Below are 25823 nucleotides of genomic sequence, written 5' to 3' on the forward strand. Positions count from 1 at the left end.
TAGATTAATGCTTATTCAAGTTTCCCAAAGTCAGTAGTTGTCCAGATTTTCTGGATGCAAAATATTTATTCGAATTTTTAGCTATTTGTCATGCTTTTCCTAATTTTTAGGTGTCTAAAGAATGTTATTTTCATCAAATACTAATGTGGATTTTACAATAAAATCAGATTTAAAGAATCAGATTTTGATCCAACATTGTTTTATTCAAGTTAAGGAATTGTCTACTAATTGTTTCATGCCTTAGACAAATTGCTTTCAACACAAGATTCATTGCTTTTTAAGCTTCATATTTTAGAAAACTTAATAACTATTCTATATTATCAAATTTTTATGATGATGAATTCAGTGTTATTGCTCATATATTATTTATCTATATTTTCTATTTATATTTGAAATTTTTCATGATCAAATTCTTCTATTTATTATTCTAGTATTTTAATCCTTATATTTTGAAATATGTTGATTTTGTGATATCATGCTGATATCACTTTTATAAACACATTACATTTTCTAAACATTTAACCGTCTTTTTTATTGAATTGTGTTTATTTTGATCTATGATTTCCTATTTATTTACTTACATCTTCGGTTATTAAAATTGCAGCTCTTTGGTCCAAATGTCCAACCCCGCCACTGTGTCATTGCTCATACGCAGGGAATAGTTACTGTCACTCCTAGCAGTAGAGATGCAGAAACTTATGTGAATGGTATGAGAATATATGAAACAACTATCTTACAGAATGGAATGGTTGTGCGGTTTGGAAAACTACATACTTTTAGATTTGTAGACCCACTTCATGACCAGGTAATTAAGGATATTTTCAACAAAGTTTCAATCAAAATACTCGAAGATCATTTATCTTCACTACATTCAGTTATGTATGTTTGGTTGTAACATATTTATTTCTCTTTTCTAGAAACATGGCATGTTACCTGACCCTCGACAGCATCCTGAATTTATAGAAAGGTAATATTCGTATGTTATCCTTAAATGTATAATAACTTTAGTTACATAATTAGTAAGATATTTTTGTTAGTTTTTTTGATATTAAAAAAAATATGTATATTAATAATTGTATGTATATTTAACCTTCCAAGTGTTGTTGAAGTGTTTCACTGAAATTTCTCCACTATACACTCTTACTTGCTGAAAATCATTTTTTGTTGTTGTTGCTGGAGAGCCTTTAGCTTAAAGTAAGGAGTGAGGCCTAGAGGGACAATTACAATTTTATTATTCATTTCAGTTTATACAATTACAATTTTAGTATTCATTTCAATGTATACAATTACAATTTTATTATTCATTTCAATTTATGCAATATAAATTTTACATTACTCATTTAAGAAAATATTTTTCATCTTAGTTTAAAATTCTTTTTTTTGTGTAGTAATAATACAGTGAAATTCCATTATAACTATGATTTAAAATGCAAGTGTTATTATCGTTATAGTAAGCTTGTAGTTATAAATAAATACACATATTTAATGTTAATACAGTGATAAAGAAGCTTAAAAAAATGAAATAAGCATATTCACCTCTCTTTTATTTCAAACCACCACATGTTTTCATTTAAAATATATAAATAGACTGCTTTTGTCTACCGATAACAAACTTGATTGAGAGTTTTTGCAATATTGCAAGTCATTTTCAGATTGTTATAAACTTAAAATTTTTGAATTGCTAATGTTAGCATTTCACTGTGACTAGGAAACTTAGGTGTAATTGCGGACCTTTTATAATATATTGTATTTATTATTTTGAGATATATCTCTATAATTTATCCTTAACCTTATGATTATTTGCACCTTATTGTTATTACATTTGTTGTTGTTCATTCATATTGTTTTTTTTTTTGTTGATGATATACCATTCCATTTGAAATAACTCAAATTATTAATTTTAAGTAAATTTTAAATACCACTATAACTGTAACAATTTTCACCAATTAGTATCATAGTTTAGGAATTGAACATTATTTAATGTTGTAGCTTAATTCAAATACAGGGAGAATAAGAACTTAGGGATAAGATCAATTAAATCAAAATCAGCTTCTATTAGTTAAGTTATTCAATTTAATTATAATAAATTCATAAATAAAGATTCTTGTGCCAAAAAAGAAAAGACAAATAAATCAAGTAATTTAGCCCCAAAAGAAATTTTGAAAAATAACTACTAGGTAAGTATTTCTAAAGATTTTAGAAATTTTATTTTTCTTCTCCCTGTCCTTCAAAGCCATTGAAATAACATCTTGTGTGCATGCATAAATCTATATTTATTAGTTTTCTATTGGTAAGGAAGAATAGCCTTGAAATTTTAAAACCAATAAATAATAAGTTTGTTGAAATTTTCAAACCCAGGTAATTCCCTTAATCAATAATTTTTTATTTTTCACAGAAGTCGAAGGGAGGACCAGGTGTCTCTTCATCATCATGGTAGCTATGAAACTACATTTGATGCGGATGGCAATGTAGAAACAGTATCCACACATTCCAGAGAGGAGCGTCTTTCCAAAAAGTCTGACGATGCTCTTTCTCATAGGTCATTAGGCCGTGAAAGTACACATGGACGCAGTAGTGAGAGATATGACCAGAAGAGGGGCAATGATCCTATTCTTCCAGCTGTTTTAGAATTCTGGGAAGATGGTATGGTTTTATAAAAAAATATTTTCTTTTTTATTTTCCTAAAAATTTAAAGATAAGTTTTATTTATTTTCTTTTTAAATTAAAAAAAGTACTTTAATGCATAGTTAAATGTTAATTGCATATACTTTCTCTGTGTAGCAAAAGCTCCAGTACTTGTTAATTATAAAACTTTGTATTAAAGTTAAAACCTGCTTCTGGGGAATTGGTTTCAGTTTTGTTTTTGCTTGAAAAAGTATTTTAGTTAAAACTGGAGTGTTACATATAAAGATGATGTGCTAAAATAAACTAAAACTGGATTGTTTATATTGATTTATTGACTGTATATCTTCAAAATTAGTCAAATGTTAATTGTTTATAATTAAAGCTTTTTGAATAACAAAGAATGCAGAAAGTAAATTTAATTTAGTGTTTTGTATAAATAATTAATAAATCAGGTTACATATTGGAAAGAGTGATGCCAAATCTCAAAAATGCTCAAATCTGTGTTTTAATCGATTAAATTGTAAAGCTGCTTGAAGTGTAACTAAATATGAAGTTATATATGTTGCAGTAGTTTATTCCTAAATTATTTGGACATAGATTTTTCAAAGTAAGCTATATTTTTGTCATATTGTAGAATGAAGTCTGTTTATTTGTTTTGTATCTCTGTGAGTTCTCTCTGTTAATATTTAAATAATATATACAGATGCAAATACTATACAATAGGAATTTTTGCATAAAGTTGATTTAATACGCAAAACTCTATCTATTCTCTAAATTAAATGTTTTTGATAAAATTTAGTCATATTTGCTATTCATTTTATATTTTTCATTACATGCATTGTTTGTGTTTTGTGTTAGCGAGGAGAGTAATAGGTAGTTTTGATTAAGTTTGTATCTTTGTTTAATTATTTGTGGTCTGTTGAAAGAAGATCCCAGTTTTTTAAATACAATTCTAGGTAGCATAAAACTATAGTTGCTAACTGCTATAAAAAAGGTTTTTAAATCTTGAATTAAATCAGTTAATACAAAATCAAAAAAAGCAAAAATAATGTAGGTATGTATTTTTTTTATATTTAAAATTCAAGTTATCCTAACTCTGCTAATATGTAGTTTATTTGTAGGATTATGCTCATTTCTTAATAACAAAGTTACTTATATTTTTATTAATTCACCATGTAAAACATTTGATTCACTATGTTATTGTCTGTAGTTGTTGTGTTACCTGTTGACAAAATCGAATGTAGCGTGTGAGATTTTTCAGTATTCAACATCGAATATAATAATTGAAAGAAAATTGTTTTTTGAAAGAAAATTTAAGCTTTAAACTACTTTAATATTTTAATTAATGTTTTTCTTTTTAAATTTCTAGGTGAAGAAGCTTTTCTAGCTGCATCAATTACTCAGCTAGATCCTAGTCAAGTGCAATTTAAACTGTCACCAACATATGCTCTGTATATGGCTGCTCGATATCGTGCCTCTACACATTTCAGGCCCGAAACTACCCCGAATGATCGTGCTCATAGGCTGACAGCTTTAATGAACAATGTAGCAGCTGTAATGCATCAAGTTATACAGGTAATAGATTTTATTAGTTTTTTGAGTATCTAAATCAAATGTTAGTTAATCAGTGATTGGCGGACATAATATACAAGACTATGCAAACGCTATTGACGAAAAATTTATAATTGGATATGATTCGGATATGACAAAAAGTTTGGTAATTCCATAACTGATTTTATAACTTAAAACTGCTAAAGAAAGATATGTTGGTATACATAATAATCGATGTAAAGTTTTATAAAAATTAAAGCACGTAAAAAAAATCAGTGATTTTCATACAAATTTTGTCAGAATTAGGCCGGGATGAAAGAGTTGAAACTAGTTAAAAGAATCAATAGATTGCTTGCAGATAGTTTATTTATGAGATTTTGTGTTTACGGAAAGTGTATCATTTTATCTAAGTCTGATGATTGGATTCAGCTCTTATATTTACAGGGCTTAATCGAGGTTTTCAATCCTAGTACCTATTTTTGTGGAAAAAAAATTTTTTGTGAAATTTTTTTTATTTTTGTGAAAATTAAGTATTGATAAAAAAAAAAAAAAAAAAAAAAAAAAGCTATTTTTTTTTTGTAACAAAACTTGAATTGTTTTGCTCTTCAATCATTGGTTCCGTAGCATTTTTAATACACTGTGCCTTGTTATCAACTGTGACGGTTTTTTCAGACGGCGACTGTTGTGACGGTTTCTCCTCAGTTTTTTCAGACTGAAAAAATGTTTTAATTGATTTCGTTCCTATACTATCGATCGTGCATAAACGCTTCATATAATAATCGCTATTCCGTGAGCCACCCGCTCCACTTAAATTTCTTCCTCGCTTCATTATAAAAACTTTTCATAAATCTTGTTAAAAAATACGAATAGAACACGTTTTACGCTGAATCATAACAAAAACACTTGTCTGGGAAAATGAGTTGAGTTGTTTACGTGCTGGCTCAATTTAGCCGGTTGCCTAGTATAAAAACTTCACCACTCACTCCGATTGAATGGCGTATTTAGGAGAAGTGACGTCAGCATATCAAGCCTGTTTTCGAGCTAGTGCGGTTGCGCGGAACGCCGTCCGATGGCGTACCATACGGCGTTCACTGTGAATCCACTTTTCCGTGAACCGCTCAGAAAACTATTCAGCACTTTAATTCCTTCTAACTTTCTTTTTTATTTTCGTGAAGATGCGTTTTTTTTTTTCAAAGTTTGTTGAAGTACTGATTTTTTTTTGTGAAGGTACCGATTTTTTTTTTAAAATTTTGTGAAGGTACCGATTTTTTTTTTTAAATTTTGTGAAGGTACCGAAAAACGGTACCAAAATCGCCCTGGATTAAGCCCTGATTTAGATAAACTTTTATAGTTTGAAAATTTTCTAGAATTTTTTGAACAGTTTAAAAATTTTCTCTTACAGTTAAACCCATTAAATATAAACTTTTTGGTTCTTAAAATTTAGTTTTCCATGAATGATCAATAAGTTATGTATTTTAGTTGAAATTTTATTTGTCATTGTCAATTAGCATTTTTTTTAGATTTATGTATCTGAATCTGTGTAAACTAAAAAAAAAAGAAAGCGAATTTTAATATTTCGTTAATAACGCTACTACTTTATTCAATATTAATTAGTTGAAAAAAATACTATTTACTACTAATTTTAGGTATGCAAAATTGAAAATTTTTGTGGATTTTTTTTCTTCAAGTTTTTTGTTGAATGCTTTGAAATTTTAGAAGTTACTTAGGTATTCTAATTAATTTTACAAACATTTCACGAAATTAAATTTAAAATTTTTAAAACAAATTTTCTAAAATTTCTTTACATTCTATGTGAATTAAAAAGCTAACATTTGTTTAGCTTCTTAGCAGTTTTTACGGATAGTAAAGTATAACATTTTGTATATATTATTTTTATCCTCTTGTGTTACCTTTAATATTAAAATAAATTCGTAATTTTGATTATGTATAAAATATATGCATGAACATTTTTACCAGTTTTTGTATGGTTTGAACTATATCGTTTTTTTATATTCAATCTTTATTTTGAAGCTAATTAGTTTTCATTAATATCTTTTAATTAGGATCGGTATCGAGATGCAACTGCCCTAGCTTTTTGGCTTGCTAATACTTCTGAATTGCTTCATTTTCTGAAACAAGATCGCCATTTAAGTGCATATACTCTTGATGCCCAAGATTTACTAGCAGAAAGTGTTCAGCTGGCTTTTCGAAGTCTCGTAACATGTCAACAAGTAGAACTGCAGGATGCAATGCCAGCTTTCCTTGAAGACCGTGATGATGTCAATGAAGAAGAGGGTACAACCGGTAAACTTTTTTCTTTTACACTGTTGGACATTTGGCCATTAGTCATACCATTGGAAAACTTTGTAATTAGTGTGATCAACTGTTGTTTTTCTATGTTATGTGAACATTTCAGAATAAGGAAGTGAATGATTTTACACCAACTTAACCTCTAAATAAATTTATTTAGACATCTAATTTTACAAAAGTTAGTGTCTTTAGTAATCTATAAATGCTAATCAGAGTGGTAACCTTCTTCTGATTACTTAACGGGTTTCACAATTTTCAAATGGTCCTTCTTTTCTCTTACACATTAGATATGTTATTTTTCATCTAGCATAGTTTAATAACATTTAAATAAAAAAATTTTTTAGCCTTAAATGACTAATAATTTGAGTTCAGCACAGGTATGCCCTCTTTTTTGATATTTAAAACATTATACTTCGTATTTAATTTAATAAAATATGCACAAACAGAGTGCCCGAAAAATATAAAAGCGATTAAATATCTGAAGATTTTTCGCTATGTCATAAGTCTAAAAAGAAGTATAAAATATTTTAGCAATATTTTATACTTCTATATTCATACTTCATTGATCATAGACTTCAATATTTTTTACTTCAATGATACTATTTTGCGGCAGAGCCAGGGAATGCGATTCTTAAATAGAAACCATCTTTTTTTATTGCGGATTCAGATTCACAAGGAAAAAAAAAATTCCTCAATTTCATCTACCGGTTTTCTCATTTTGGTTCATAGATGGTGTTGTAATCTTGAATTAAAATAAGTTGCAAATTATTTAGAGACATTTTTAAGAACTACATATCAGATCAAATAAATATAGACGTTTTTTAGTGTAAATTATATTGGTATTTTCTTAATACCAAATTCTGTTACCTCCCTACTTTCTGAAGCTGTGCCACTCCCACGGAGTGAGATCAAATTTGATTTCCGATTATTGATCAGATGCCTTTTTTTAAAGTTATTACACTGTTTTTATGCTTTTTAGACTTCATATTTATTTTATTACTGATTTTTGCTACCACTTTTTCAGTAATGAAGTAAAATAAAGATATTTTTTTTTACCCAGCAATCAGCCTTAGTTTATATTTCTAAATTAGTTCATGGAATTTGGTTTAAACTCTCTTATTAAATTTTTTTCTAACTTTGTGTGTTATAATTATTGTACTACATCTGATTGAAATGAAATTTCATTTATAGCTAAATTTTATATCTTCTGTTTTCAGCTGATGTTTTAGCTGTGCTAGCATCTGCTATGTCACTTTTGAGGCGATGTCGTGTCAATGCAGCTCTCACCATCCAGATGTTTTCACAACTTTTTCACTTCATCAACATGTGGCTGTTCAATAAAGTTGTATGTGAAACCAGAATGAACCTTTGTACGAGACTTTGGGGTGCAAGACTAAAGAGAAGGTTGGGACGTGTGGAAGCATGGGCCGAGAAACAAGGATTGGAATTAGCTGCTGATTGTCATCTCAGTCGTATTGTGCAGGTAATTTTGTATTTTTTGTAGTTGCACTTTTATATTTGAAAATAGTACTATTTTTTTATACTGCGGTGATTCTACTATATGTTAACTAAAATTTATCTAAAATGTTTTACTAAAATTTTAAAAATCTTAAAAATTTTTCTATGTATTCAAACATTTGAAACTAATTTATATGGAAGGGATTTCTATCTTGTTTCATTTTCCCACTGCTGACTTGTGGATTAACTGCGTGCAATAATTTTTGAAATTTTTTTGAAGATTATATGTAGGATTTTCTTAGAAATAAGGAACATTTTTAATTTTTTATCTCTTCCATTAAATTCAAACACTTCCATTAAAATTTTCTAGAATAAATTAAAATTTTCTTCTTTGGAATTTTTTGTTGAAGATAAGATATTCCTTTTATGGTGTAAAAAATAATTTAAGATGAATTTTATATTAATTAAATCTTAATAATGCTGGGAATTCTGTAAGTAAGATTTTAATTTTTCTTCACATTTTGTTATAAAATGTATGGTTTGCAAATTTAAACCTTGAAACTTTTAAAATTTAAGTGTAAACTTATAGCTCAAAATAAAATAAAGCTCAAATTTATAGTTGAGTAAATTGGCAATTCGAGCAAATTACTTTTTTGTCCAAAGATATTTTTTAATAAAAATTTAGAATATATAAACTGATAATTGTTTTTTTGTACCCAGCCTATTTTATGTTGATTATAATAGTGCTTAAATTTAATTGTGTTTCAGGCTGCTCATTTATTGCAAGCTCCAAAAAGTAATTCTGAAGACCTGGCTTCCATTAGTTCTCTTTGTTTTAAACTGAACTCGCTGCAGTTACAAACACTCTTAGAACGATATCTACCTTCAGATGATGAACCTCATATACCTCAGGAATTTATTGAAAGTGTTGTAAAGGTATGTGTTATTTATTTGTAGTAACCTGATATAGTTCTTTCACTGAATAGTTAACTGTTATTAGATCTATGACTAACTTTATAATGTAAATTACTTTTTACTATTCAAAATTTCTTATGAATAATGTAAAGAATAAAAATCAAAAAAAAAAAAAAAAAAAGAAGGGGAAGAAAAGGTGAATAATGCTCAAATGAAAGTTCTGAAATGGACATAGTTTCAGTTCAAGAACCTTCCTGGGTGTCTGAATAGCAAAATGATGGTAGAAAAGCCAAGAGACAAACACATACTAAGTGGTTTAACCAATAGGAACAGGGGAACAAGTTTGAACAATATAATAAAAAAAGATATGAAAAAAGGTGTGAGGGGATCTGACGAGAACTCCAGGGGACAACAGATTAAATTAGAATACACTTCCAAATATTGAAAAACAGTGGGATGCTGGAAAGGTCATTAACTAAATTATTAGAATTTTTTAAAGTATGGAAGGACACCCAAAAATTAAGTTCAGTAGATGAAGAGTGTTAAATGATTTTAGCAGAAGAAAACTCAAACCTGTGATTAGAACTATGTAGAGCAATGAAAGATCAATTAAGGTCCTGACTTTGGTCATAGCTTTCATTTTTCTTTCTTTTTTTTAGTTAGTGTTTAAGGGTATGTTTAGTTTACCCAATATATGCAAGACTATAGTGACACAAAATTTTATAAATACCCAAGCTTTTAATATCAGCTATAAGGTCTTCAAGGTTGGTGAAATTTAATTTATTTACTGGGGAAAAAACTGTTTTAAAACTGAAATTTATTTTAAATCGGCAATTTAGAAACTGATTTTCAGATAATAAGATAAAAAATCTAATTGTCAAAATCTGATTAGAAAGTTTGGTAGATATCAAGTTTAATTTTTTTATAGATGGAATCAACAATATTAGAAGGAAACCACTGTCTACAGCTATATTTAGAGAGCTTTTTAGATAATAGTTTTTTATTTTAGGTTGCTGAAAATACTGCTGATGAACAAGCTAGAAGTGAGGGTAGAGATATTAAACTTGAAGAGGACTCTGATTTACAATTGCCTTTCTTGTTGCCTGAAGATGGTTATTCTTGTGATATTGTTCGAGGAGTTCCAGCTGGATTGCAAGAATTTTTGCAACCACTTATTCAAGCAGGTAAAACGATTGTCTTATTGATGTACAAATATTTCTTTTTAATTTGCTATTTTATATTTATTTTAAAATGCTATACAATTGAATGGTGAAAATAAAATTTAAATATTTAAATGAAAACTATTTTCTTTTTGTGACTTAAAGCTAAATTTTCAATAACGTAATTAAAATCATTATTTATAACTATAATATTTCCTTGGGAAATGAGCTTCTGATTTTTAAATAAAATTGGAAAAAAAATAAAAGATCTTTCAATTTGTCGACAAAATCTTTTTCGCTTTTAAATTGATTTTAAAAGTTATGGTTTAATAGTTGAAAATAATGACTTATGCAACTAATTCAACCTCCATTTTTTTTGTTTTTTTGTATCAATATAAAGAATATTATGGGTGTAAGTAAATTTAAAAAGAAAAAATATTAATGTGGTAAAATTGAGAACTATTAAAATTCAATAATAAGTCAGAATTAAGCATAGATTTTAATGTTATTTATTGTTTTATTACCTTTTTCACACAACTTTCTGTTAGGATCAGTTTGAATAAAATTTTTAAGATCACATTTTGGTAGAAATCCTCAACAGTTTTGAATAATTATGCATTATAAATCAAAACTAATAATTTTTACCTTAAATAAATTGCTGTCATTGAAAGTGTTCTCTCAATTAGAATTCTTTAGAAGTCCTCATTTACCTAAAAACACAACTACTAATATTTTATATTTTTAAATCCTCAGTTAAACATTGCCTACTCAGTTTACTTTGATATATATGATTGTTAAGTAAAAAATAGAATTCAGTTAATTGGAAATGGGTTTCACTTTTAACAACTTTTAAAAAATGTAACCAACATTTTTTTATCTTGTTTTTTTATTATAATTATTAGCACCACATCCTTCTCTCCCTTTAAAGTTATCCGTAAAGGATGAAATTTGTCTATTCTGATTTTTTAAAATATATGATTAGAATTAAAGTATTTTTGAATTCATTAATGTAGTAGCTTTTATTATTAATAACTTATTTTACATAAATATATTACCAGGAGTGTTGTATATGACATGTTAAATATTTTGTTAAAGGTCTGTGTCGTCTTACAATTCAGCCTACATCTTCTGGGTATTGGACTATTTACATGTCTGATCAAGATATTGGCAGGTTGCCTTCTGGGGTAATTAAAATTTATGTATTACATTCAAATAGTTAATTTTATTTTGATATTGTTTCTTTCAATTGTTCTGAGAAATTGCTTGAAAATTAATCTATGTATTAAACACTTTAAGTAAATGTGTGTGAGGCTTTTTATATATTTATTATGTCGCTCATAAATATACTACTGAGTTAAAATACATGAGTTTTATACTTAAAGTCTACTGAAAAAGAAATAACTTTTATTTTGATAAACTATTAACATTTGTAAAAAAAATTCTCGCTTCACTATGTTTTTAATATTTTAAGTGCAATCAATGTTTTCATTAAAATTTATTTTTTGAACTCTTTAAATTGATATTCTATAAGCTAAAATAATAATTACTTGATAAAATTTCCATTGATATTTAAGGACATATAACACTAAATTTGCTTTCCGTGAGAGATGTATATGAATAATTTTGTCACTTATGTTTCAAAATAGTATGTTAATTCTTCTGCCAGGATTAAAAAAAGTTCACATAGATTTGAAAAAGAGTTTTTTACAATAAATACTAAACTAAGAGCTAGCTACTGGAAGATTTTGAGTTACTTTCTGTTAGGTTGAACGGAAAGTTTAGTCCACGAAAGTGCATGCCTTATTTTACTTTAATGTTATGGTTCTTTTATGAAAGAAAGTGGTAGGGTATTTGTTCTATAACTCAGTTGTTATGTTCTAGCTTGCAGTGACACACGTATGTGGCAAAAAAGTGCATACCTTATTTTAGTTTAATGTTAAGGTTCTTTTATGAAAGAAAGTGGTAGGGTATTTGTCCTATAACTCAGTTGTTATGTTCTAGCTTACAGAGACACAGTTATATGGCAAAAAAAAGACGTGTATACATATTCAAGCTTGTATCGAAAGTATCCAGCAGAGCTAAGTGGTAAACCTACTGTATACATTTCATTATAAATGCCCTACCATTTTTTTAAGGCACAGTTTGCATCTTTGTTTAATGAGGTGTGTTCTTTCGCCGACAGAATTTTCCAGTCTACCTAATATAATTTATTATTATAAGATTGTAATCTCAAGAGAGCATTTAAATACTAAGAAATAAAAACTAATTTGTCCACTATTTGGTTGTTAGAAAAATTGCATCACCAACTTATTTGAAAGTTTTCCTGGACGATTTTAATTTTATTTCTCAATTATCCATGTAAAAATGCTCATGTTATTAAAAAATAAGTTTGATGAAAAATTAAATTTTTTTGAAAAGTCTTTTCTTTTTTTCAGTATTGTTATTTTTGTGAAAGGTTCTATAATAAAATGGTCCTTAAATGTACCTAATTTTTTTCTAGATCATCCCCAATTATTGATTCATATGGTCATGTGTGAAAACGTCTCTGTATCTGTTGTGTTTTAATAGACATTTTCTTTACTGTCTTAATTTATTTATTATTCTTATTTATTTTTTGAATATGTAAGATTTCTTTTTAAAGTATTTTTTAGAAAGTGTGTGACTTTTAAAAGGTAATGGCTTTGTTTTTAAAATATGAAATAACAAGTAGTTAAGAAATGTTAGAATTAAATTGTAACTTAATTTCTAGGCTCGTAGTCCAAGTTTACACAGTCATGTTGATGATAGCAGCAGCTGGAAAAACCAAGAAGCAGAAGTAGTTACAATCCGTTTGCAGAAAAGTAATAATGGCATCGGTCTGAGCATTATTGCTGCTGGGGTAAAAAATTTTTTTATTTCTTTCCTTGTTAAAAAAAATTAGCTGTTCAATTGCAAAATGCAAAAAAACAACAACTTGTAATTATGAAATATCTTTGCATTCTTTAAAATCATTCATCCCCTTAAAATTTATATTAAAAATATTATTTTCAACTAAAATGTAAATTTTCAATTTTAGTCTTAATAATATAGTAGTTTTTAAAGTATTCCTAACATTTTCCCTAGGAGCAGAATTATGTTGAACATTTTACGTCAAGACTTGAGAATCACACTAATAAAATTATTACTATTCTTTTTTTGTGACAAATAATATTGCTTCTCAAACTAAATTTGTAAGATAAAGAAGCCTTAATTAGAAATACTAAATTATATATAATTGTTTGCGTAACAGAACAAAACTTGGCAGCATATAAAATTTTCTTCACTTTTAGAGTTGTTTATTCTGAGTGGTTCGAAACAGTTCTTCTCCATACATTAATTGTTCTGTAGGGACTTCCACATACATTGCAGTTTTAAGCATCAAGCACTTCTTATTATTCTCTTAGAATTTACAACTTTTGTAACATTTTAGTTTTAATTATTTATAAATATTTTTGAAATTTTATTTTTTAAAAGTTTAAAAAGTTGATTAAAATGTATCCTGTAAATATATTTTTAAATATTTGTTGGTGATATTAAAATATAATTAAAATTTTAGCATTTATTAAAATGTTTTCTTTAATCAACATTGTATCCGAAGCATTATTGCTTTAATATATGCCATGAAAATTAAAATTAAATAGCAAGAAATATAAATGTATACAGTATTCTAGCCTTGTTAGATTTATATATTTTTAAAATTTACATAAGTTGAAACTTACACATACTAAGGAATGATAAATGGTATTTATTCTTATAGGCTCCCTCTGATGCTGACAAGCTCGGAATCTACATAAAGTCTGTTGTAAAAGGCGGTGCTGCTGACCTAGTAAGTGGCTATAATTGAAATAATTGTGCTGAAACTAAGAATGGCTTAGAAATAATTGAATTCTAAATGATGACTTAAACCTCTCCTTACTTAAATCCTGATCTTTGTATATTTTTTGATATAGAAAAATTTGTTTCTTAGGCATGTATAGTAAGTAATTTTAAATTTAAAAGCATATTTTGTATTAAAGAAATAAATCAGGATTCATCATTTTCCTGATGAAAAGTATTTTTTCTTTATTTCTCCTGATTTTAAGATTTTGTTATTCCTGATTTTTTTGTATTGGTAGAATATACCATTTCTATGAGTACAAATGCGTATATTAAAATTTATTTTAAGAATCGAAAGATTTGGATTTTGGATTCAAAATTTTTTATCTTGATTGATAATGCTGGTAAAGATCACAAAATTTGATAGCTCAGACTTGGCGACTGTCTACTAATTATTAGCATGATTTAGATAAACTACCTTACTCCCAAGATTCATTGTTTGAAATTTTTTAGAATTCGGTCATTTTATGTGAAAGGAAACTTTACTATTTTACAAAATCAAATTTTATAGTTGTGAATTCAGGGGTGATATGCATAATTATTATTTTCTGCAAATGCAGACTTCCATCGTGGAATTTTGTGTTTTCATAATTATTGCTTCATCTGATTTTAAAAATCAGATTCCAATTGACAATTCAGTAATCGTGTTACTAAATTACATTTTTACAAGTGATAAAATTGCATATTTACTGTGTTTTCATTTTGAGGCTATTAACACACTACTTTAAAATAATTTGATTTGTGAAATCTTAAACTCTATTACAAATTTTGAAAAGGGGGAATGTTGTTGTTTTTAATCTCGGAATCGTCTAGCAGTGCTAAACGACACCCATGAATCCGAACACTTCCAAAAAGTCCATAAAAAGACTGGAGTCTCGCAGGACCTCATCTTTAAGAACCCGAAACAAATCAGAATATGCGCAGGGGTGGCCGTGTCTATATTAATTCATTTTACCTTCTCTTTCATAACCACTTTTTTAATTCAACAATGCTATAATAAATTTTTTATTTATCTTAAACTAAATTTTGTTTAGTGATCCTCTAATAAAATTGTACTGGAAAATATAAAATTTTCTGTTCTAAACAAAGTTATTCTGAAATTCAAAATTGTTTTTATTATTATTTTTTTAGTATAAAATTTGCTCTTATTAAGCAGAATATGCTTTCTTTTTTAAAGTGGTCTCGTATGTGCCTCCTGCTCCAAAAAATGTTCTGATATTGAAAAATGTTGTATTGATTTTTTCTTTTTTCTTTAGTCCTCTCAAAACACGCGGATTTAGTTTATTTTTTATCATCAAGAATTTTCATATGTATTTCAGGAGAAGAAATTAAGAAACTTTCGTCATTGGCCTAAAGAACTAGTAACTGAAAGATATACTTGTCCATACACATTTTCACCAGTCTGTCTATATGTTAATATAAGATTTATTTTAAAAAAGTCAATAGAGTGAACTTAAAATTACAATACTGAGAATTTGTAATGTCTCAATGGACAATTGCAGTCAATTTTTTTTATGTTTTTAATGAATTCAGAATGATGGAAAAGTCCTGAAAAACATCTTTTTACCTCCCAAAAAATGCTACTTTTTTAATTAAGAGCAATTAAAAATCGTGTACTTTCGTTTTCAGTTTAAAAAGGAAGTCACGTGACTTTTAGGAAAGTGACGCCATTCGAGCCTGACTCGCGATTGTTTACACTTTTTCTCCTTGGTGATTTAACGCTTGTTTACGTGCCTAGTTGAACGTCGTTTGTTTTTTCAAAAATATATTTTAAAATCGAAGTGTATTGCTGTTTGATGTCTTCATCAAGTAAATATAAGTACTGTATAGTGCCTATGTGCACTAACACAACTTCCACAGCTCCTGAAAAGATATTTTTTGATGTGCCAAGAAAAGCTGAGATAAGGAAAAGATGGTGCCATCTAATGAAGCGTGATGAGAATAAAAATCCTGAATTTTCTGAAAAATGCCCTCGACATATCTGCCAAGACCACTTTGATGTAAGTATATTTTTATGTCAACTATATTCAATCACCTTATAAGTTTTTATCTTCGTGAGACCATCATTAAACTGAAATAAGATTTGTATTGACAGACGAATTCAACAGTCGAAATTTGATCGATTGTTGACAGCCGATCTACTACTTTTTTTCTTTTGTTTATTTAACTCTCACATATGGACGGCAGTGTATAAATAAAGTCCACTTTTATTTATTTATGACTTTAACCTATACATTGGCCTTTTAATGTCTGGTAGCTACATGTGAAAGTGCCACTGCATTGTGTGGAAATTGATATCAGTTTTTGTTGCTGTAAATTATACCTAGGTAAATTGGTTTTAATAAAATTAGGTGTTAGTATCTAAATATTTCAGAAAACTCAAACTATTTATTTATGAATGTAAATTAATAATGAGCATTAATTTTGTTTGTTAAATGAATAAAAAATGTATCAGATATTCATTTATATTAGTATTAGAAATGCCTGAATGTTGATATTATTACGAATAATATTATTTCGAATTTTAACTTTTCTATGCTTTTATAGTTAAATTCTATTGGTTTATATAGTTGAACCTCATTAACTTCAACTCGAAGGGGAACAGAAAGTTTGGTCACGTTAAAAGTAGCTCACATTGTCAGCTTTATACAAGTAAGCAAAATGACAAGGAATCAAAAAACAGTTCTCGTAAAAGAAATTCTAGAAAGAAGTTCAACTATATTTGTTTTTTTTTCTCCATAATTTAAATAAAATTGTAGGGCAAAAATAAATAGGCACATAGTTAACATAATCATAAAACAGGTGTGGTTCTTAATAGCTAATTGAATATTTTTATTAATATGTCTGAAATGCTTGGTATTGTTATTTATGTAAATTATGAATGTTTACAGAATGGACTAAATTTGATAAAATTTTCATTTGTTTCAGCTTGAAACTGATACAGAAAATTATGTGCGGCATAAAGTACAAGGTGTAAATCTCAAGTTAAAAAAAGGAGCTTTACCACACATATTTGCATGCCAGAAAAATAAGCCTCCAGCTCTGTCTACAGAAAGAGCTGCAAAGCGTCAGCGAAAGAACACTGTGAATGACATTCTTTCGAATTCAGTGCCATCAACATCTGATGAAATTATTTTCATTAGTTCAGATGATGTAGTTACTACAGCACACATTAAAGATGACGAATATAAAGATGCCATTTGCCAGGTAAATATTAAACCTGGATATAGAAGTAAATGCACCAGTACCACCACTGTTTCTATGAGAGATTTTGGTTGCCAAATCTCACCTCATATTCAAAATAAAGCTTGCAATGCGGATATTGTTAATTTACAAGAAAGTGTTAAGGAAAATTGTGCAATACCGTGTACAGAATTATTTGAATGTGACAAAGACACGTCAAATGATTATCATTATGAATGTTTGTCTGGGTCTGATTATGATCCAGAGGATGATGAAGAAGAAGATAAAAAAGCGATACGAAATTGTATGCTGAAGGCAATCCAAAAAAATCCCCTGATGTGCTTAGGGATTCAGAAAGAGGAAGCTTTTTTAATAGACTATTTGTCAAAACATGCTAAAAGCTTGGAGCTGAATGTGATAATCACGTTGAAAAAAATCAGACAGAATGAAACTTATGAACAACTTGGAATGCTTTTCGGCATGAGTGCTAGTAATGTGGGGAGGATTTTTAAGGACACATTGTTTCTTCTTGCAGGAGAGCTGCAAAACTTTGTTTATTGGCCCGCTGACCCAAGTAGCATCAAGTTGTGTTTGCCGGTGGCATTTCGAAGAAAATATTACAATGTGCAAAGCATCATTGATTGCTTCGAAATACCCATTGAAAAGCCCACTAACCCCTTACATCAAAGTTTAACGTGGTCAGAGTATTATAAAGACAACACCATAAAGTATCTAGTGTCCTGCACTCCTGATGGAACTGTGAGTTTCATTTCGAAAGGTTATGGTGGACGTGCCTCTGATACTGTCATTGTTGAAGATTGTGGTTATTTGAATATGTTATTTCCTCACTTAGACGTTATGGCAGACAGAGGCTTTAAAAATGTTTCATGTTTGTTGCAGCAATTGCACTGCCATTTGATTCGTCCACCATCTGTTGTTCACAGTGCTCCGATGTCTGCGGAGGATGTAAAGACAACCAAACAAGTTGCTGCAGTTAGAGTGCACGTAGAAAGAGTTATTAATCGTTTGAGAAATTTTTCTATCTTATCTAAGCATACTTGCGTTGATAGACATTTAGTGCAACTATTTGATCAAATTTTAATAGTAGTTTGTGGTCTTATAAATTTTCAAAACAAATTAATTAAGGTCTAAATGTGTATATTTGTAACCTTGTAAAAAATTTTTTTTGTAAAAACTATTTAAAATTAATATATTTTTCTTTTCAAATATTTAGTTTAATATTTTTTTTTAATTTTAACTGCAGCAACTTCTTTGGTTGTCTTTATAGCCTCTGAAAATTGATACTTTTAAAAAATTAAGAGAATGTTAAAAAGATACTTGCCATAAATGTTTGAAATATTTTTATGTATTTTATATCATACTTGTGGAAATTCACTTAGATACTTTTTAAGATTTATATTTTAAGAAGTCTTTTTATTGTACCCTTCTTAACACATATTATTTACTTTTTACTTCAAATATAAGTTAAAATTATAGAAACACTACAATTATTACCTATTGATCATAACCTAATTCTTATAACATAAAGTTATAATAACTTTGATATCATAAAAAAATTCTTTTTTACTAATCTCTATTTAACATGTCTTTCTTTGGATTTTTGCAATTAAAGTTGATTTTTTTTATCAAAATATATAATAGTTGTAATAAACTAATCTTTTTTCTTAAAAAATTCTCTTTGTTCCTATTTTTTAAGTACTTGTTGCTTGTGGTTAGAATTTTTTCTCAATATAAACTCTTTATCGCTCACATGATCCTTCACATTTACATTATACTTTTAGCAAATATTAAAATTTATTAGATAATGGCAGAATAATATTATGTTTGACAGTATGAAATTTGTATTTTAAAAATTTTTTTTTTTACTGTGCCCTTAAATTAAAATAATGATAACAAAAATTTATTGCCTATTTGTTTTCATAAAGTTATAATAATCAGTTCGATGTAACAAATAAGTTCTTTTTTAATGTTCTCTATTTAACATATGTACAATGAATTTTTAAAATAAACACTAATGCATATCTAAGTTTTTATCAAAATATGTAATAGACAGTAATAAACTACACACATGATATATTGCATTTACATTACAATTTTAAATAATTTGATGGTGGCAATAACCAATTTAAAAACATAGAAAAATAAAAGCTAGATAAAAATAAAGCAAAAAATTTTGATGATTATTTCACAGACAGGCATAATATTTATAAGTTAAATTTAGTCAAGTTAAGTAGGATAAGTTATTAGGAAAATGAAATCTTATACAGCTGTGGAAAAATGGCCTTTTTCCAAAAATCAAGAGCTTTATGCATAATATTTTCACAATAGTCATCATCTCGATTAATCCAAATTTCAGTTACATTACCACCTTTTTCGAAATCAGGATGCGCCACGCAAAATAAGCCTTTTTGCTTGTCTGCGAACAACATTTGTAGTTGCATTTGTGCATAATGTTTGGCAGCAGGTTTGTTGTCATCAAAGTATTTTTCCATTGTTTTTTCAGAGGTAGGACACTTAACTTCCACAATAAAATCTGTGGCTATACCATCGGGCGACGCTCCGAAAGTTGGGAATTCATCTTTTAGTAATATCCCACTTGATTTTATTTTTATGTTATGCTTTTGTTGAACTTTTTGCACAACTTCTTTTTCTAGATAGCTTCCCCTCTTGATGGCTTTAGTTGGGTTAAACTTTGCTCCTAGAATGGTCTGAACAAGACTGCCATTTAAATTTGCACACTGAGACGCTTCATATAACTTAGAGGCAGTTATTCTTCCATATCTCAGCTCGTGCCAAATGGGATTTTGGTTTTGGCCAAGTGAGGCCTGGGCAACTTCACTACATAGTTGAACAGGCACCATGTCCTTCAGATATTGTAAAAACTCATCGACTGTGGTACCTACTTTCAATGCTGTAAATTGCACTATTAGATAGTGCAATGATATTTTTTCCAGATTTGAGGGCTCAGAAAAGTAATTGCAAAGCTGCAAATTTTTAGAATTTCTCGCATTTGCAATTTTCATGCAATCTTCTAAAATAGAAGGACCCTTTGGGGGAAGATCTTTGATATCTTTTTTACCTAAACTAGAAGCATGAATAAATTTTTGGGATGAACCAACTGATGAAAGTTTAGATTTTTTCCAATAGCATTCTATTTCTGTTGGAGATGGTAGCGAACATTTTCGGTGAACCCAGAAAAGAAATGCAATCATGTGCTTGCATCCTCCTGCGCTGGCCGCACAGTTATCGCACACTAATGAGTTTATGACCCCAGAAGATTCATCACATGTCAAAGTTATTGCATATGCTTTGGTTTTTATTTTATGCTCAGGAGTCATTTTCCCTTTAACAATGCAGATATCACTTTCTCGCTTAACTTGCACATAGCCTATAGCATTATCCCCATATGTTTGTCTTGCTGATCTGAAGTTAAAATATATATATATATATATATATATATATATATATATATTTATATATATATATATATATATATATATATATATATATATATATATATATGTGTGTGTGTGTGTGAAAAAGATGATTTAAAAACTGAAAAACAGAATCTTATTAGACTAAACAACCAATTGAGACAGACCTGGCCTCCCCAAGGCCAAGGTTTTAATAAAATAATACATTTTATTAAAATTAATTTTTAATAAAATAATTTTAATAAAATAATTTTAATAAAAGAGTAAGTATAACGTTTAGAATAATAATTTTGTGAGTAAGTATAATTATTTGTTTTTGTGAGTAATAATAATTTAGTGTGTAAGAATAGCGTTTAGTTTTATACTTTTATGAAAGTGGAAAGATGTTTTTAGTATACTTAAATCCTTGCTATATTTTAACGTGTACCTATATGTGTTATAACAAATCGCCGTTCCATTTTCACACACAAAATTATTTACAGCCAGGGGCGCCGGTAGAATAAAATATAGGGGGGTGCAACCCTCTAACAAACTACCATCCCCACAAAAAAAAAGATTAAAACTATTCTGTATGATTGCAATTCTTGTTTGATTAATCAATTTTTTACATAAAATTTTATAACTAAATTGCTTTTCTATTTATTTTTAATTGCTTAAAGAAAATCCAGGGTAGTGCAAGTGCACCTCCTTGCCGACGCCCTTATTTACAGCTACAGTTTATAAATAAACAAATTTATACCTTTGAGCCTTTATGCCTTTGATTTCAGGCGAAATGAAATCTTGGTTCGTTCGAAAAAAATCCATAATCATCTCTTCAGTAACTTGCGGCAAATTGTCCGTTTGAGCTTTTTGAAACCCCTCTTCCATTTTGATTCTATATATGCAATAGATTTCAAAATATTTGCTGCTAAATACGCATTTAAATACACGCGGGAAAATTTGGAAAAAATAAGTTACAAAAAGAGCTAGTTAAAACCGCAAGAAAGAAAATACATAATAACAACGGGAAGGTCGTGAGGAGTAAGGCTCTAATGACGTCACACCAATCAGCGGTCGTTTTCGAGTGAGGGCGTTTTCACTCAAATTAAAATATTAATAATTAAATAAATATTTATTTGTCAGAGTTAAAAATTATATTTTCGTAATCAGGAAATCAATCTTAAGAAGTAATGACTATAATTTGGAAAATTTAAGAGATGCTGCAATTGTCCATTATGAAGAAATCTGCTATTTTGGGTTAAAAACACAGTCCAAATCATAAAACCAAAACAGCATACTATCCCTTTACATTAAATGCTGGTCAAGGCAACAACTGATAATAATTTCATTTTGGTCCAGGTCAAATTTTGGTGGTTTTGCACCAATGGTCCTTTGAATCAAGCCCTGCATTTTCATCTTTTATTCAACTGATAATTAAATAAATTGCATCTGAATTATAAAAGAAGCTGAAATGTCTTTTTTACATTATAGGATGGCAGATTGCAAGCTGGTGATCAATTATTGAAAGTAGATGGGCATTCTTTGGTGGGAGTTAACCAAGAAAAGTAAATTTAACTTAATTAGTTTTATTTTCCTGTAACCATTCCTTCCTTAATTGTTATTTAAAAAAATATCTCATTATTTGTCCTGTTTTAGGGCTGCTGAATTAATGACACGAACTGGTCCTGTTGTTACCTTAGAAGTTGCTAAACAAGGTGCAGTTTTTAATGGTCTGACTGATTTGCTAACTAAACCTTCACCTACAATTCAAAGAGGTATTTATATTGTAAAAATTTCTTATCATATACCCAGTTTGATGTGGATGTTTCTAGTTTCTTGAACAAAACTTTGATTGTTAGATTCTTTGTTCTGTTTTAAACCCATTTTTTTACTGCTCTTGATGAAGAGAAAGCATTTTGGTTTTGTATTAGTTGTTCAGATTGAATAATTTTGGATTCGATTTCAATTTATTCATTGCTCTTAATCAATTGCACAACATTAATGTCTAGTAAATCAATTGGTAAGCATGTAAGGTTTGAGATTGCTGATTTAAACGATAACAAATCATGTAATTTAATTAATAAAAAAATATTATTTTGAAATGTTTCTATTGAAATAATATTTTTATTTATAAATTAACACAAAATTGTTTTGATGACCTTAGTTCACAATTTATTTAAATGCTTTGATTTAGCATTTTTATGCATTTCTTACATTCTGCTAATAAATAATTCCTTTATAAAACAAAAATTCTCATTTTCCTATCCTTTTTTAAGAAATTTTATTAAAATAAATTTAACTGAAATAAATGCTATAAAAAAGTGGTTAGAATAAACACTCTGAGCAAATTGAAACAATTGTAACTCAGCAATTTTTCATTTTTTTTTTTTTTTTCGTTTTAAAAATTTAACTTTCTACTATCAGGTTTCAAATTTTTTATTGCACTCACATTTCATGAGTAACATCACATCTTACAAAATGTTAACTTTTTTAATAAAAATAATTATGTCCAATAAGAGATATCATTTTGATCAACTTGTATATTTATGTATGCAAACTCATATTTGTTTCTAAATTTTTTTTAAAAAAGTGTTTCACTTTTAACCATGAATTCTGGCGACTTCACTAATAAGTTAAAATTTACCAAACTCTCTATTCTACTTTTTTGTCATTTGATGATTTTCATTTTCTTTTTTCAAAACTCTCAAAAAGAAAAGTATTTCATAGTTCCAAAAACTTTTTTATTTTATTCGCAAAAATATTAAATTTTTTAATCATTTTCTGTATCTTCTGTTCTTCACTTTTCTAAAGTTTTGCAGAAATTAGAAAAAAACATTGAAAAATCCTTAAATTTTTTTTAACTTTCTTATTCCTGACCAAAATTTGGTTATTTTATACTGTAACTTCTCTTTTTTGAACCTAATCATCTGCTGTCATGTTTCTAACCTTTCATTGCTAGACATCACTCATATGCAACGAGAACGAGCATTCGGAGCCCCTCCAAGTGGATGCGAGAAACAAAACTCTGGAAATTTAAATACCTTTCTTGTTCCTCCTAAAATAACACGAAGTTGTTATTTTGACTATAATAAAAACACATCTACCACAAACAATGAACTATTACCCACCTTAGAACGAAGAAATCAAGTCTTAAAAGAATATCCATTCAAGAATGCAAGGCTTCGTCCACCAGGCTTACCGTCCAAATTTTCAGTGTGGCCTTATAAACGATCTTTGTTTAAACCTAAAAGTGAAGATTCTCTACTCAATTTCTGCCATAATTGTCCATGTCCATATTGCCAATCTCACTTGGATCGAGAACACGTGCCTTCAAAAATGTCTAGAAGCATATTATATCAAATTGAGGATTATGAAACTGATTGTCCTATATGTATATTTAAAAGGCAACAGCATATGCCTAAAGAAAATGTCACTCTTAACTATTTTTGTATTGTATGCAAATCAAAAGCAACTTCCAATTGTGTGTCTTTAGAAAATCTATCATCACAACAGTTTTGCCACAAAGACGTTGATAAGAATGGCAATTACACATATGATAGTTTTACCAATCATTCGAAAAACATGTATGTTTGTAACAGTCATGAAGATTTTAAACATATTAATAAGAAGGTGGCTAAAGAGATTTTTTCATTGTTGCCATATCATCGTTCATCTAAATGCAGTAGTACTGAGACTCTGTACAGCTTTGGAAATTGTCTTGAACCATGCCCTCAAACTTGTCATAGTATGTACAGTTATATAAAATTTTCTTCTCTTTTTAGTCCTTTGATGATGTTTTTCTGTGCTTATGGTTTGTTTTTATTGGTTTTATTTTTTCAGTTTTTCCTTTCTAAAATGTATTTTTATTTAGTTTGCGTTTTAAACTCATTTTGCATGGCTTTGTCAAGTTTCATTTTTATCAATTCATAACTATTAGTTGCATTTCATTTTATCCTGTTTGATTTTGGTAGTAAGCAATATTTTAGTCTCTCTATCAATTTTTTTATGTCCTTCCAGAATGTATTGTGTTCAATTTTACTTTAGTTCGCCTTTTTAACATATTATACATGATTTTGTGAGTTTTCATTATTATCATTTCCCAAGTATCTCGTGCCAAAATCTCGTATTATTTTTATCCACTTATAGTTTTGGTTAAAATTTAAACATTTTAACCTTGTTGTCAATTTTTTATATTCTTTTGACACATGTTTTCATATTTTTAAAGTTTTATATCCATTAAAACCTAATTGGTGTTTTTAAATTGTACTTAATAATAAATTTGTATAATTTGTGCTACTGTAAACATGAGATTGGGGATAATTTGAAGAGTAACCATTCAGTTACATGATAAGTTTGAATTGAGGTAAATAATAAAAAAAAATTGGTATCTAAATTTAGATCTTAACGAATGCTTATAAAATATTATTTCTTAGCACAACAAGGAAAAGAATAAGCTCTTACTGGTAAATGGATAATGATTGAAATCTATTAAATGAATTGATTCATTAATTTTTATGACGTTCAAAAAAATTTAACTTAGAACTAATTCTCTTTTTTTTAATTTTTTTTTTTCAAAGAAAGAATTTTGTCTTAATAAAGAATTAAGAATCTGTACTTTTGCATTAAAGCTTTTTATAAAACACTCTCTCAGTTATTGGTTGTGTTGTAGATTTTTTTTAAATATATATGCTTAAATTAAATATAATTTCAATGTTAAAATCTGCTAGTTTTATATACCATAACTGTAATACTAAAAAGTTAGGAAGAAATTAAAGATAATAAGAGTTTAAACTGACATTTGAAACTTTTTCAAAAGTTAGTTTGAATAGTTTTTTAATTAAATTTACTTTCTTATGGTTAATATGAAATTTACTTGCTTTCAGGACCTCGCAGAATGAGTGAGCGGGATATTCCATCGAGGGTTATGAATGAAAATGGTCATGATGGGAGAATACCTCCAGGATCTAACCACCTGTTACCTCCTCGAATGCAGAGCAGTAAAAGTGTTCCTTCTTTGAATAGTAAGGATTCTGTCATTTTATCATCTATGTAATTTTAATACATATTACTTATAATTATAATATAATTTTATTTAATTGTGGGAAAGGATTTAAGCACCTATTTCTTAAAAAAATATTAAGATCTTAGAAGATAGTGATTATTTCTATAATTATTGTGTAGACGTTTAATAATCAAAACTTATACCATTTGTCAAGATACTGAGTATTTTTCTAGTTATAAATTTAAAACACAATTCTGAACTCCTTCCCTTTTCCTAATGTTCATTTTTAGT

The 25823-nt window shown here is 28.1% G+C and overlaps 2 protein-coding genes across 5 annotated transcripts in view; both read left to right on the top strand.

Moving 5' to 3' along the window:
* Positions 1–25823, top strand: part of LOC107451438 (afadin) — a 99905-nt gene that overhangs the window by 59516 nt on the left and 14566 nt on the right. For 3 of the 4 annotated variants that reach the window (XM_087164473.1, XM_087164472.1, XM_087164474.1), the window contains exons 9-22: positions 605–805; positions 918–967; positions 2396–2643; positions 3995–4200; positions 6240–6480; positions 7704–7969; positions 8713–8880; positions 9869–10043; positions 11115–11203; positions 12769–12897; positions 13795–13863; positions 22022–22095; positions 22187–22305; positions 25414–25551. In XM_087164473.1, the coding sequence (XP_087020599.1) occupies positions 605–805; positions 918–967; positions 2396–2643; positions 3995–4200; positions 6240–6480; positions 7704–7969; positions 8713–8880; positions 9869–10043; positions 11115–11203; positions 12769–12897; positions 13795–13863; positions 22022–22095; positions 22187–22305; positions 25414–25551 (2173 nt within the window). The remainder of the gene's footprint in view (positions 1–604; positions 806–917; positions 968–2395; positions 2644–3994; positions 4201–6239; positions 6481–7703; positions 7970–8712; positions 8881–9868; positions 10044–11114; positions 11204–12768; positions 12898–13794; positions 13864–22021; positions 22096–22186; positions 22306–25413; positions 25552–25823) is intronic. The other variant, XM_087164475.1, reaches the window with a different exon arrangement.
* LOC147809636 (uncharacterized) lies at positions 15573–19142 on the top strand. The gene is made up of 2 exons (XM_087164477.1): positions 15573–15913; positions 16842–19142. The coding sequence occupies exons 1-2, from the start codon at positions 15710–15712 to the stop codon at positions 18246–18248; spliced, it is 1611 nt and encodes a 536-aa protein (XP_087020603.1). The 5' UTR covers positions 15573–15709; the 3' UTR covers positions 18249–19142.

Source organism: Parasteatoda tepidariorum, chromosome 5 (assembly GCF_982258835.1).
Source record: "Parasteatoda tepidariorum strain Cologne lab strain chromosome 5, Ptep-v5.0, whole genome shotgun sequence".
Lineage (NCBI taxonomy): Eukaryota > Metazoa > Arthropoda > Arachnida > Araneae > Theridiidae > Parasteatoda > Parasteatoda tepidariorum.

Coding starts and splice junctions, on each gene's coding strand:
- LOC147809636 (XM_087164477.1), top strand. CDS start 15,710: ATGTCTTCATCAAGTAAATATAAGTACTGTATAGTGCCTATGTGCACT. Junction 15,914..16,841: donor TCTGCCAAGACCACTTTGAT/GTAAGTATATTT, acceptor CATTTGTTTCAG/CTTGAAACTGATACAGAAAA.